This window comes from Chiroxiphia lanceolata, chromosome 2 (assembly GCF_009829145.1).
Source record: "Chiroxiphia lanceolata isolate bChiLan1 chromosome 2, bChiLan1.pri, whole genome shotgun sequence".
NCBI classification, from domain to species: domain Eukaryota; kingdom Metazoa; phylum Chordata; class Aves; order Passeriformes; family Pipridae; genus Chiroxiphia; species Chiroxiphia lanceolata.
The window spans coordinates 32,603,920-32,619,066 of NC_045638.1; the positions used below are offsets into that span (position 1 = coordinate 32,603,920).

The 15,147-nt window shown below is 37.5% G+C and overlaps 1 protein-coding gene across 1 annotated transcript in view; it reads right to left on the minus strand.

Moving 5' to 3' along the window:
- Positions 1-15,147, minus strand: part of ATP10A (ATPase phospholipid transporting 10A (putative)) — a 114,141-nt gene that overhangs the window by 19,207 nt on the left and 79,787 nt on the right. Inside the window, exons 8-12 of the mRNA XM_032680638.1 lie at positions 9,155-9,372; positions 7,428-7,622; positions 5,572-6,133; positions 675-778; positions 379-505 (exon numbers count right to left, since the gene is read on the minus strand). Of these exons, the coding sequence (XP_032536529.1) occupies positions 379-505; positions 675-778; positions 5,572-6,133; positions 7,428-7,622; positions 9,155-9,372 (1,206 nt within the window). The remainder of the gene's footprint in view (positions 1-378; positions 506-674; positions 779-5,571; positions 6,134-7,427; positions 7,623-9,154; positions 9,373-15,147) is intronic.

Below are 15,147 nucleotides of genomic sequence, written 5' to 3' on the forward strand. Positions count from 1 at the left end.
GTCCCTGGAGTCATGGAAGTCTCTGACATGTTGAAGCGGCACTAAGCTAATGAAATTCTGTAGACAGTTTGGGCCAAGTCCTCCTCTTGTTTAGAGCAGCAGTTCCCATTTATGATATTATGTCAAATTCATCCCTGGCATACTCCACTCATTTCACTAGTGATAAAATGACGGCAGGAGCAAGGAATACAGGGTATGTCTGCTATGTTAATTATATCCCATTCCTTTGTGATGCTTCACATGACAGCCATGATAAAGTCCCAAAGAAGCCAATTTCTGTACTGTCAGAAACAATTTAAAGGAAAGAACAGATTTCATAGCCAAGCTTCCAGAAATTTTATCACATTTTAATTTCATGTCCAGCTCTCATTTCATTACCTAAGAGATGCAGATTCTTCTCTATCCGCAGTGCAGACTGAAACAGAAGTTCTTCACGATTTTCAATAGAGGATTCTGCTTCTAAATGAGTTTTTAACCAACAGGCATACTCTTCTTTGCTGAGAACCTATTTAAGAGTATGTGAGCGCACAGTCAATGTGATGTAGAGGCATTCATACTTTACTGAATAAAATGAAAAAGAAGTTATGAATCAAGAACAATAAATTAATAAGTGCCTTCAGTAATCTTTGTCAAGACTCTCCTTAAAAGCAAACTAAAAGGCTTCATTTACTTACTCTTTTTGCGATACAGAGAGTCCGCAGCCCATCTACAGCATACAGATTAAGGTAATTCTGGGTTTTGCTTCGGATTTTTTTTTGATGTTTGCCCCGAGGGTCATCTAGATAAGAATAAAAAAATAAATTACTGATTGAAAAATAACAGCAGCTGAATGGCCTCTGAGAATAAAAACTTGTATACAGTACTCATTGTACCAGCACTTTATGACTGATACTTTTAAAGAGCTGTTGATGTTTCCTGGGAAACTCAAGTAAAATATTCCATTGAAAAAAAATAATCCTTTTGTTCTATCTTTTCTGTCTTCCCTCTTCAAAAAAGTCTCTGTGAATGTATGTGAGAAAGACCTTCTTTTTATTACTCCTTAAGTATTTCTTTGGCTTGAATATTTTAAGAAATCATGATAATGTTCACAGCAAACAATAATGTTAGAAATAGAAGTATGATTTCATATACACTGCTAGGAAACACTTTTCCACAGTTCATAATGTGTAGAAAAATGACAGTTAAAAATAGCACTTAGTTTTTCACCAAGGTTAATATCTCAAAAGAAGAGGAAACAGTGCTCTGTTTTGTATATGTAAGTGCATGAAGGTCCTTCTGTCCATTAGTGCTGTACTGACACTACCTATCAGCCTGAATCAATGCAAGAAGTTCTGGGTATGACTATGATTTTTAGAAGAGAATTTACATGTAGAGAGCTCAGAGATAGTTTCTACCTTGCATACATCAGCACAACTTCCACTTACCTTTACTCTTCATTTAAAGTCATTTGTAGAAACTCAAAACCAAGAGTTTATTTTCTCTCTGTAGCTGGGATTGGTTCAATGTGCTCCAGCACAAACACATATGTGTATTAATTTTGTAGAAGGAAGGAAACTGGGAGCTTGGAATCCCAATATTCTGGTTTTTGTTCCATTTATATCAACCACGTATCAAAACATTTCACTCACTATATAGCTATTTCCTCACCTTTAAGGACTATCCTATCCTCTCCAGGCCTGTAAAGCTGGGAGTGTACATACTAGTTGTTCCTAAGGGACTCTGTGAAGATTGTGTTATTTTCTGCATACCTTCATTTCAGTTCCATCTCTGATTAAGGTCATGTGGTGAATACTGAAAGGAATATTCTCATGGACCTGTCAATCTATCTATTAATGCTACCTATGCTATCACTGTTGGTTTTCTCAAAGGGACAATATAGATATGCTATTACAGAAGAACTTCCCTACAAATATTATTTGCAATTGGAAAGCCTTTTCTTACACTATAGCTTGCAGCTCCAACACACACCACCAGCTTACTTCAGAAGCTATTAAAACAGCTCACAACTAGATTCAGCTGCAACAGAAAGTGGAATATGCATATACAGAACTAGCAGCCTAACACAGTTTCATTTAGCTTCTTTTCTATTTGTGCATGATAATCTTTTTGGCATATGTGACTTTGCTGTGTAATATAAGAAACTTTTTTTTCCGGGAGAAGTACTGCAGCACTCTTCAAGACTTCCTGTATTAGTGAGTTATCTTTTTTAACTTTAGAACAATTAAGCAGGCAAACATTCTTCCTAATTTATTGTGATACCTTACCATTCTAGAGAAAAATGCCATATTTTTTGCACATCCCATAAGGGAGTGGCTTATTTCAGTGGCTCACTGATTCCAAATGATGAAAACTTCAATAGGTGCTTAAACACATCAAAAGTTGTTTCTTTCCCTTTAAGGTTACGTGGTGTTAATCACTTCAGATCCGTCTGAATACCATGGGTCCTAATGCATGCATTGATCATAATGTCAAATGCTTATACCTCCTTCAATGAACAAAGACAGTAATTCTCTACAAGTAGAGATGTGCACACCATTTTCTGTGTGAATTCTCAATTCCAGTGTGGAAGGCTGCATCTCCCTCCTTCACCAGCAAACCAATGACAGCTAAACCCCCTTCTAGCTGCTCGTGTGCCTCATCAGTCCTACCCTGAGATTTATCTTGTGCTCTGAAGTTAGAAGTTAGGGGGGAAAGAATCTCTTGCAGACAAAACCCAGCTGTGGAGTTCCTTTTTATCTGGGATGCAGTGTCTATGCTGAGCAGTGTGACCACATGCACCATGTCAGTGAAAAGCAGCAAGTAAATCTTCTCCAGAAAAATGATGGAGCACTGGAGCACTGTTTGCTTCATTTCTTTCCATAATCTCAAGCTGCAGAAAGCCAGCCCAGTCATTGTTTTCTCAATGACTTATGTTCACAGTTCCTGTGTGAGCTGGGTATTGACTCAAACAGTAACTTTCTTATTTATGAACACAGTGTCTGTTGAGATAAAGTAAAAATAATACACTCTTGGGAATAATTTCAAGGCTTTTGGAAATATTTGTACACTATCAGAATACATCAGGTTCACAGTCTTAACTAGATATACAGGTAGAGCAAATGGCGTCAATTCATAAACATTCTAAGTTCTGAAGTTCATAGTAATTTACACTTTTCTGTAAGACACAAATGAAGCTAAAACATAATACTTCTGATTTTGGTCTCTTCCTCATGTCATATTTTAAAATACTCTTCATCCCAAACAGGGACTTCTGTGTCTGACAGGACCCAGTCATGCCATGTGGTGTTTGAGCTGGGAGATTATGGAAACAGTGTTGCCTCGGTCCTTCAGTTTAAAGGGCACAAATACTCCGAAGTCTGAAGATACAGGTTTGACTGTATCTACACTGTAGTGTAGAGTTCACATGGCCCTGAAGCACTAAGAGCAAAGAGCAAGCTGTGGGATTGTCATGTCGATTCACTTATTGGTCATTTCCTTGAAAAGATAAATGCCTGAATTCTTGTAGCATTACATCTCCTCTCACACTCATGTTTCACTGTCACCAGAGAACACAGATGAAACCAGTGACACATCCTACAATATAGATAATAGCCACAGCATAAATCTTCTGAGGTTCCCTTTACCTGGAAAAGATCTCTCTGTAAGGGGAAAAAGATGCCATACCCGAGGGAATAAACAACACATCCACTGACATTAGGATACTGAAGGCAGAGACTGCAAATTCAGTTCCAGGAGTGAAAGCTGCTCAAGACAAATGTCAAAGGTTTTTCAGACAGATCTGCTGAAACATACAGAATTACTGAAGCCAGCAGTGGCTTAAGAGGACTAGAAAGCAAGGGTAACTGCTTATCATGTTCTAGTAGCCGCACTTTACATTGCTTGCAAAAGCAAAGTATACTAAAACTTATAGTTCAATTTGGGCTAAAAACGAAAACCAAAAAAAAAAAAACCAAAAAAACCCCAAACCACCAAAATCAAACAAAAAACCCTGCACAGTTTCACAGCCACCTTGAATTTGCTTGCCTGTAATGATGGTGGAATCTGTATTTGCCCAGCTACAGAAACTGCTCATTCCCCCACTGACCTTCAGGAACTCTGCTTCCTCCTCTCTGATGTATACCACCTTTGATAATGTTGGTGTTGTTTGCTTTTCTGACTGGTTTTACTGTTCTTACCCAGGTGGGTCCTAGACCTGCTTGAAATTTCTCTGAAAATTCCTTGATCCATTGAATCTACTGTTAATGGACACTGAAGCTTCAAATGTAGTCTGTTATATGGTGACAAAGTATTTAAGATTTGGTATAAAATAATTTCTTCTTTTCCTTTTAAAATTCAGTTCCCATTCTGAGAACTCGTTTCCAAATATTATTTTCTAGGTATATTATTAGAAATTCTCAGTGCTACAAAGTCTGCATTAGTATTAGTACTTTGGAGGGAAACAAGTTCCCACAGATGCTCTATGTGCCTTCTGTGATATCAGATCTTTGCTAAAAAATTATTCATGAATACTTTGTTTTTAGTTAAGGACAAGTTGTTCTTAATTTTTCTGGCTCAGCTTTGATTAATATGGCTGTAAACAAAACACTAATGCCAAACTTTTCTGTATTTCACTGAACTAAAATTACACATTGTAAGTCTTTCACAATTGTTTACTCCAATTAATGTCAAAGTAACCACAAAGTCAATGTGTTAGTCAAACATGGGAAGTACCTCTAGCACTTTTGGGCTCTGTCCATACATACTGGGATAATCTTTAAACACTGGATGAAATTCAGGGTTGAAAATACAGTAAGTTAGATGCAAACTGATTAATGCAAACTGAAACCCGTGTGTCTCCTCTAACTTCTGAAAGCTTACAGAGTTCTTCTGGAATCCAACTGATTACAATTAGTAGCTATTTAAAGTTGTCCCCATTTCATATGACATCCGGGTGCTGGAGAATTCTCTGTTCCTTAGGGAAGTTTTGAGTTCACATCTACTGCTAGGCAACTATGTATTTGAAGCCAAGATTTCTTGTCTGAACAGCATCTCTCCTTCTTTTGCCACAACCTTTTTGTTTTGATGGCTGACTGATTCAGTAGTCCTTTAGCAGCATAGTCAAACACACATAAATGTGCTTATTTATGCAACACATTGCAGCAAAAGAACGTAAAGATTCACAAATGAAACAGAGGGAAGCTGCAATACAGAGGGAAGTGCTTGGGTTTCATATAAAATACTGCCAGTCCAAGCACTGGCAGTCAGGTTTTCCTGACAAATGCAAAATGCTTTGGAAAGTTTCAATAAATTCCCTCAAAATAAAATTTGCTAGTAGAAGATCTTCTACAGAAATTATTTTGACTCATTCTTGTGAGGTAAGGAACCCTCAATTTGTTGCAGAAAATTTGCTATAATAGCAAAATATTATAAAAGAATAGAGACAGCTGCCATTCTACCATTCACTATATTCACAACAAAAGCAGGCAGGTCTACTTGCTAGAGAAGGCAATAAGATACAATGACATCTTCAGCAGTCAAACAGAACTGCCTCACCCCCCCCCCCCCCACTCCAAAGGTAAGTAAGAAGTGTACCTGAAGAGCAGGGTAGAAGAAGATCCATAATAACTGAATCTGCTCCTTTAGTGTAAACATTTATTTCATCTGTGAGAGGATGCCTGACCACTACTGACATCCTCTTCCTGACAGAATCAAAGCCCAATGTGTGTAACACTTCAAAGCTTAAGGTTCCCAGGTGAGGTAGCTCCACTGATACCTGGTCAGACAGCCTTCCAACCAGAGAACAGTTATATGCCCTTGCTGCATAGACAAGAGCAGCTTCATCTGGACTCTCCGCTTCATAACGGAGTTCTCCTTCCTCAGGTGCACTCCCCACAGCTGTCCTGCCTTGCTGGGACCTGTAGCCGTTGTTATTTATCTGCACAGAGTATGCCAGCTTCTCGTCCAGTTTTATTAAAGTGCTCTCCGTGGATGTAGATGAAAGCACACTTAATCCAAATCTGTGCATTGATTTGCTTGTAGCTAGACTAGATGAACTGCTGCTGTTAGATCCAGAGGTCAAGCGACTTGGAGTGAATCTTCGTATGAAGTCTTCAATGGTTTTTACTGGAGATTTTAGTTCAAATCGGTCTCTAACCTTGAGAAGTTAAAAAAGAAAAAAGAAAACCAACAATGAACAAACCCCAAAGAAAAGCTATACAAGAATTCTGACATGGATATTCAGTCTAACCATCTCCAGCTAAAGAGCAGAATTTCTTTGAGAGCAAAAAGTAATGGTATTTGTATTTCGAGAAAGGAAAGTAAATGGACAAAACTGACTCAACACGAAAAAAACCCCAGACTTACTAGAACTTCAGAATTGTACCTGCATGGGAAAGCACATGCTTCTATTAAAACTGTTTTTTCTTCTTTAACCTCCTCAGCTATGACTGATGGATAGTCTATCAATGTTGCACCACCACCATCAGTAGTGTATAGTAAAAGCTATCATTAGTATGAAACATAGTCATTCTTTGTGCATATTCTGTGAAGGTATTAAAAAAATAAAAGTTCACGCAAGATTTTTCTAATGAGAAGTGTGGTATCGGGAAAGTTTTACGAAAATATGCCAATCTTGACAACATTCTCAATAGACACATGTTGAGATAAATAATTCCCCTGTCTTACCTTTCAGCATCAAAGCATTTTGCTTCAGTTTTATCATTCATGTCAGTTTACATAATTCTGTTCTACAGATACTATAGTATTAACAGTAATAGCATATTCACAGCAATATACATTATATTATTGTATAAAAGTGTAGCATTCCTGAAACAGCAGAACTGAGCATTCTCCAAATGTTTCCTTGGCACAAAACCACATCATTTTGCAGACTAGTTCAATTCTTATTCCAATCTGGAACAGAAGCAAACTGCAGAATTTTCTCCAGAATGGAAATTCCAGCTGCTGGCAAGCTTTAATATTACATTCCATTATAGTTCTGTGTTACAGATCATCTTGGGATTGCATTCTTGAAATTCTCATTCATCAATGACACTGGTTTAGGCCAATTTAAGCAGTAATGATCATTATTTCTCATAATGAGCTTAAGATGCATCTTTTATATAATTTGGAAGTTTTAAGTGATGTTTTTCAAGTATATTCTCTTTTTAAACATTTTAAAAAATGTCTCAGCCTTTTCTTAATTTAATCCATACATACGAAATATTCACTGACAGCCTATATCCTTTTCTGGTAAGTCTTGAACATTTACAAATTAGTTTCCATACACACAGACATATTTATGCTTATTAAATAAATACATTACAGTACAAGAAATCAGGGAAGTTTCAGAAGTACCTTGAAACTGTTGATGAAAGCATATCTTACCATAGATGTAAGTGAAATAGTTGACATACTCTATTCACTCTTTTTCTGTTTCTTTAACCCACCTTCTGTCGAGGCTGATTCGGTGCAGTAACCACAACTGTATTACATATAGTCAAAGCTATGAAGAAGTCAAAAACGTCACATAGTTCTGGACTCAGATGGGATAATGGCTGTTCATGGCTCCTCATGACCTCCAGATGCTTTGCACATTCATTCACCTTTTCTAACAACCTTGGGTCAGGTGTGATGTCCTTTTCCTAAGAATAAATAGCAGTGTTTAATATTCAGTGATTCTGCAAATTTCCAAAGCAGCAACAAGAAATTAAAACATCCAAAGCAGTGTCAATCTCAAGAATTTTGTGGTGGCTTTACACCACAGAGCAGAGGTGGGAAGAACTGTAAGACACCCATTCTAGACAATAAGCAGTTAACAGTGAGCCTACTGGTAGAAATGGAAATGTGAGTAATGCGTTACTAACTTTTTCACTACAGATAATTATAACAGCAATATTTACCTACTTTGGAGGGAGTGGATAGGAGAAGAGTTACATACTAATTTTCCTCCCTCTCTCCCGTCTAATTCAAGACATATATTATCTATTACTAAAGAGTGGTACACTACAGAGACCAAAAGTGTGGAAAAAATAGACAGCAATGACATTTAAAGCTTGGCCTTACATCAGAACAATAAAACAAAACCATCTTCGATTGTTTGTTAGAGAACAACAACCATCCACCCATTTGAAGTTAATTCATGTGGGTTTTTTACATTGAAACGCAGAGCACTTTCAACTTTATTTCATCAGTACTTTCCACTTATTTAATATATTTCTTGTGAGAGCAAACTCCAGTACTTCTTAACACAGGCAGAGGTAAAGATACAAAAGATTAAAAGATAAACTGATCTAAGCCTCTTTTCTCAGTAGAATTTTATCTCCTGATGCTCAGCAGTTGATGAATATGAGTAACCACAGAACCCCATGTGTAAAAACTGCAGTTTGGAATTTTATCAAAAGAGCTTACTCTTGACTGAAATCAAGAAGTTCCAGGAGTGCAAACAGCATCTTTCATTGTCCATATTTGTAATTTGCTTTAAGGGTGAATTTGTGTTAACAGTGCAACAATGCAAAACCCCTAGATAGACAAGATTTGGTTTCCCTCTTCTCTTATTACCATTCAGCTCATGTAAAACTTCTACAGAATTACAATAGTATAAAATAAACAAAATGAAGTTGCAAGGACATTAACTCACCATCATTTTGAAATTTAAAGATTTTTACTTTTTAAAATACAACACATGCAAACGTTTGATAACCACTGAAACACGCTAAAAATTATGTTATGGTGCATGTCAACAGTGTCTGAGAATTGAAATACCTAGTGTCCACCCCAGCACTTGCTAGTTTTAAAATCCTCAGACAAAAGAGAAAAGAGGCATATGCAGAACAATTAGAGCCCTTGACCTCAAACCTTATGCTACTTTCAGCTTCTGTAGATAAAAGCAAGGCATAAATTTTCTTTCCAAAACCAAGGTGTAACTAAACCCAAAGGTTTCAGATTGTCTTTACCTTCAGCTTGTTCCCACAGGAAAGGTATTTAGATAACATCTATGACAACGTTTGATTGTTTTTGTACAAACAGCTGTGACTGCAGAAGCAAAAACACCAAAATGAAGTCTATAAGAAGTACATAATGTGTTACAGATTTCTTTACCTTCTTTTTTTTTTTTTTTAGAACATAGTTTTATTAAAAGATTCAGGACATTCTGCATTTAGTTCTCACGACTTACCATTGGGCTACTGAATGCAGTGTGCTTTGAGAGTATGCTTGCTCTTTTTGCTTCAGCTCTGCTACCTGTGCGCCGGTGGGTTTTGGTGCTCTGGCTCCTGTGTATTACTTTGATGCTCTGATGGCTGCAGATACTATTGCGCTGGGATAGAGTTCCTCCTTTTGGGGCTGCCTCATCTTCCTCAGAATCAGGTTCTTGGTACATTGCTAAGCGCTTGGCTATCAGTAAAAATAAAGAGGAAGAAATGTGGCTTAGAAGGAGGGAGAGGGACATCCTGACTTTGTTCAACTGATCTGGTTTTAATATTATACTGTGCTTTCACAGTAATAATGAATGATTCCGTTATCAGGAGATAACAAAGTGTAGTCTTAATTGAATGGTAGTATCTAATGGAGGATACAGATAACATAATTAGAAATGTAACACAATACAGTGTCTCCCTTATCATCACACTCTGAAAGGCAGTTAGGCTTTGCAGTAATTCACTGCATTCCTACAGACTATTCCACAGCTCTACCTGACGAAATCAACCAACTAATTTGGTCTTCACTTGCAGTCTGAGTAGGAAATAAACAATCCAGAAAATTTTCCTGTCCTTTTCAACAGAATACAGAAATTTCACAGAAAGTATTTTCCAGCAAAAATGTCACATCTACCAAGTACCAGTTAACTGACATCTGAAATGTCCTTGGAACAACACATCTACGGAGCACTACTGCCTTTATTTTATATACAGAGATGAGGTACAAACACTGTAAAAAGCCTTGTTCAAGGTCAGGGCAATCTGTTGCAGAGTGGAGACATGAACACAGGTTCTTGAATCCTAGCCTAGTGTTAAAACTACCTGGGAGTCTGTCCCTTTCTCTCTGCATGACAGGCAGGACAATGCAGCATGTAGTAGGAAAATGAAGGTACCCTCACCTGCTGCAACACTTGTTTCTATTGCCATTTGCTGCAATGGCTCACACAGAATAAAAGAGTTTTTCCAAATGATGTATCTTGGATGAATGCTTTCTCAGTCAAGAATCCAACTAAAACAATGTTAACAAACCAATCCTGGCAGTTTGATATAAAGAAATCAAAAAGAAAACAGAAATAAGAGGTGTGAAACAGCTGTGGAATCCTGCCCCTCTAATGACAGGTTCTGTTTAGCTCTAACTGATAGATAACATATTTTTTCATTCCTAAAGACCATGGGTATTTAATAATCTGGGTTATTCATTAGGCAGACAAATGCCACTTTAACGAGTATCTATTTATTCCTTCACTATGTATTAATTGAAAGGCTCTTCATTATACTTTCAAAATAATCCACACTATCCAGATATACAGTACAAGTTACATACTTGTGGTTCAGCCTTGTTTTCCCTTTATAGTGTAACAAATTAGATTTGGCTAATAACAAATGATAAATCACTAGAATGTAGGTTAATTATTAAGGCATTTAACAAAATAAAAGAAAAAAATTCTTTCAAAATACTTCCTGAGAAAAATCTTGCATTACATAGGGTGAGTTTGGCACAGGATCACTTTCAATGTAGCTAGCTTTACGATCAAAGAAAAACCCATCCTCACCATGCGCTACAATTTCCAAACATGTTTTAGCTGTCAGACAGCAGTTGGAGGAGTTGAAACCAGACCACACACAGTACATGGTGATAGCTTCATCAGTGCAGTATCGTAAATCAGAGTTTTTTTCAGCTCCATTTGGAACATGTTAGGCTTTGTCTGAAATATGGGAAACGGGAGAGTTTCCCAGTGCTGGACATGAATGCACACCTGGTCGTTGCTCTAACTGAATGCCCAGGTATGCAACATCTTCCACTGCACTCTGGCTCCTGCTGGCAGAAAATTCAGACAATGGAGGTAGAAAGAGCCATAGCCATAGTTCATTCCACCTGCACAGGCTGCTGCAACTTCTTGCACATGCTTTGGGCTAGCACAGTTCTAAGCTGTCCTAGGACTCTTGCTAATTTCCACTTTGTTCTGCTCTGTAAGCCTCTATTCATTTTCCCAGTGGAAATGAAGATCCCTATACTGTGAATTTAATTCAATTGATTATAGGTTTGTCTGTATCAGAAGGAATCTACACCAAGGACCCAAAGTGATCTGCAGAATATACTAAGCACAGATCCAGGCCCTCGATCAAGATGAGAGCCAGACTGCTCACTGTTCCCCCCCAGCATCACAGGTTCCTTTCAAAGAAAACCCAGGCATTCAAGGAAGAAAGGAAGGAGGGAGCCATGTGGACATCACAGTGCGTTTCTTTAGGATGATGCCTCAAGAACCAGAATGCAGCAGAACATTGAAGGGCTTTTGTCCTTCTCTACACTGGGGAGGTATGATGGAGTGTACATCCTGGGATGAGGCTTGTGTGAGGGCAGCGCCCAGTCCGACAGTGCAAGCTCTGCATTCATTATCTTCTGCAGGCTCCCAGTTACATGCTGCAAACTCCAGGCTGAAAAAACATTGCTCAAGATGACACATCTCTAACGTTTTCTGCACTTTACCAACATTTAAGATTTAAATAAATCATAGGAAAAACATTTTTGTGCCTCATTTTTACTACAGCTCTCAGCAGCAAAACTGGTCTTGAGCAGAGTCAGCATGACGTGTGGACATGGCTACTCTGAGGAAAAGCATAAAAAAGGCTTGTATTTGCCTTAGGGATAATCTTTTCCCAGTAGATGCTAGACATTTGAATGGTACACTGATAGAATGTTGTGCTGTTGCATCTCATAACAGGTAATATTCCCTGGGAAAGGACTGGCTACAATTACTTACTTCAGCTTTGCAAAATGTGCTAGCCAGTTGGTCCAACTTCTTTCTGAACAGAGTTTTTAAAAAAAGGATATATTTTCTTAAATAATCATACCTAATTTAAGCTTCTGCTCTGAAAACACGTATTGAAATATAAGACCTCAAAGACCCTGAACTGAATAATTTTATTCCATGTATAAAAACTCTACGGTTAAGCAGAGAACGCATTTCATGTACAATACATTGTTATGCTTGCATACCATATCTCTGGATTCCTCACTGCTCTTCTTTCTTGTATTACATCTAAAAATATTTTGTTTATACAACACAGCTGCTGTTTCCTAATGCAGCACTCATCTTATTTATTAGAATTATATCAACAGCATAGTCCTTTTTAGTCTATGCAATAATACCTATCTCTTGCTCTCTATATAGGTTTTCATTGTAGCACATTGATTTAATTGTTCCTGCCATTGAGAAAAAGGAGGAAGAGGGGTAGTATGAACTAGACTAGCACCTCATTTAAGCAAGTCAAATGTAATTCTTTTGATACAAATGATGTTATTTCAGTTTATACCAAAGTCAGCTTGACAACAAAAACCAGGCCTGAGCACCTTTCAACATTTTCTCAAGTGCTGTCTTACACATTATGCAGCAAGAATTAAGAAGTTTGAAGAAATAATGAAACCTGGTTCAATCATTATGCTACGGTTAAGGTTCACATTGCTTCAGCTGTGCATAGAGTGCTTCTTTGGGAACATGCTGCTCTCTCCACCCACTCAGCCCTCTCCAATTCAGAACCTTTTCCTGTGAACATGATAACCTGAAAGACATTGTTGTGGGATGTTTTTCAGTTTCAGCACTGAAAATTGATGTCCTTGATCTTTTTGTTCAATACAGTTTCTTATTAAGGGCAAAGACACAAACAACTTTGAAAACACAGCAATGCAATTCATGAAAGTCAAATTTTACTATGCTCCAGTTAATTTTATATTTATGGCATAAAGAAGAAACAATAATTAATACTTATTCCATTAACTCTCTTCCATCTTTCTGAAGACAACAGGAAGCTATAACACTTCTGTAATAGTTGCTAAGTATTTGAAGATACATTCTTTTATATTAAAAACCCATTTCTTTAATTTCATTTTGACTTTGCTTTTTTCTGTTTTATCTTCCATGCCTATGTTCTATGACAAGGCATCTATGACAGATACAGGGGGGATCTGTTGCCTTGGAATTTTTGATTTTTAATTTTTATAGGTTTTAGAAATAGTTATGTAGTGAATGTATGTTTTAGAAGTAGCTGTATTACATCCCCTACCCTTTAGCATAGTAGTTACACATATCCAACTCTATTACCCCATTCTATATCAATTCCCCCTAAATTCCAGCAGCATATTTAGTCTCTTTTTCAAGGTAGGCCTTCATTCTGTTTAAGAACATCTGCCTCCTGGCCTGGACAACAAGATATTACCCAGCCAAAGCAACCTTCAAACCCAGAACTTTGGAAAGCCTCCAAGGCTGAAGAAGATGAAGATGAGGAAGAGAGGGTCCTAAAACGCCCCCAGACTCAATTCCCGAGGGGCGGGTTGGGGGGTGGAATGAGGCAAAGGCCGGGGGGTGGACGAACAGGGCTGGATGGACATCATCATAAAAATTGTAACACCTGGGTCAGGAGGCATGTGGGTGGTTTGTATTTCCCAGAGCCTGAGAGGCTTCATTAAAACCTTCCCTTATCTTATCTCCTCCTTAAATTGCCCTGGCATTTTTTTTCTCCCTGAATCTTTTAGGCAACAGTTGCCACACAGCCAGATGTTCCACTAGCTAGAAACATAGGATCAGGAAGCTGTAAAGAGCTTTCCTTCAAGCAGAATAAAATGGCAGACCCCCTAAACCAGAATAATTCAGCTGTCAGTGTGTGGGCCCTATTTCACTATGGGAAAATTCCATTTTGCCTCAAACTGTTGGACTGTTACTAAACTATCATGAAGTAAATCTAGATGTGCAGCACTTAACTCACACCACCGCACCACTTTATTTCCTAATTATTTTGTAAGTGCAAGCTTATTTCACTTTGAAGTGCACTCTAGTGTCTACATAAAGATTCAGTCAAGCAGCTAGCATGCTGTAAATTTGTACAAGTGTGCTAACATAATCTTAATTCACTTTTCAAGAACTTCCCTGTAAGGACAAGTCTTGAGATCAGAAAACACCAAGATTTCCCTTCCTCTCACTTCTTGGCATTAATAACCTTAAGTCCTTCATTAAGAACTCTTTACTCCATTTAGAAATAGAGACAATTCCTTCTTTTCTTGAAATTTTTCAGAAAAATTGTCAGTGTAGGTATATGCTTAGAGAAAAGTATTCCTTGTCTCTAAATATGAGTTATTCTGTTTTTTATCGGATTTAAAATGGGGCACTCCCAATGTGTTCTACATCTGCTCATACTGATTCTCTCCTTAGTTATCAATGAAAATTTTTCAAAAAGCAATAAAAAATGTAAAGAGAAACTACAAACAAGTTATACAGAGTGCCTGAAGCACGCATTTCTGCTAAAGGTTTTGAGCCTTCTGGGGAAGTCCTAAATGGACTATTCTGGTTTCTGAAGATTGTCAAATTGTAAAGGTGGCAGGTAAGCCCCCTTGGAAGCAACAGCTACATTTATGGAAAAAGGCTTTTTTGATTTTTATGCCTTTAAAAGAAAAAAAAATCAAATTCTCCAACATGGCTGGAATATGCAGTCTATGTTCTCTTGACTACACACAAAAAGAGTAAGAAAGCTTCACTACAAAACAGGCCCCCAAACTAAGAAAGAGATTTTTTTAACATAATGCACTTTCCTATGAAAATTACTTGGTAGCCAACCTTTATCAAGAAAAGGTGGAAAGCAGAAACTCTTTCTTAGATTTAGTGGTTAAGAAACTTTGCTAGGCAAGAGAAAATCACTGAGGTTTTCATCATCTGCCTTCACTCCTACAAACTTCTCTTATTATTATGTTGTCTAGAGTTTTTTTCATAGTCATTGAAAGGAAGCGGGATGAATTCAAAGACTGAAAAATTCTGATTTTTCAGATTTGTGTGGTTGTATTCATGGAGATTCAACTCATGTTTTGTCAACAGTTTCATACAATGGGTAGCTAAAACTAGAAAAACAGAGATCACATCCCATAGGCAAGAGTGTGATTAATTCAGCATTTGGAAAACAACTAGGACAAATGTCAGGCCAAGAC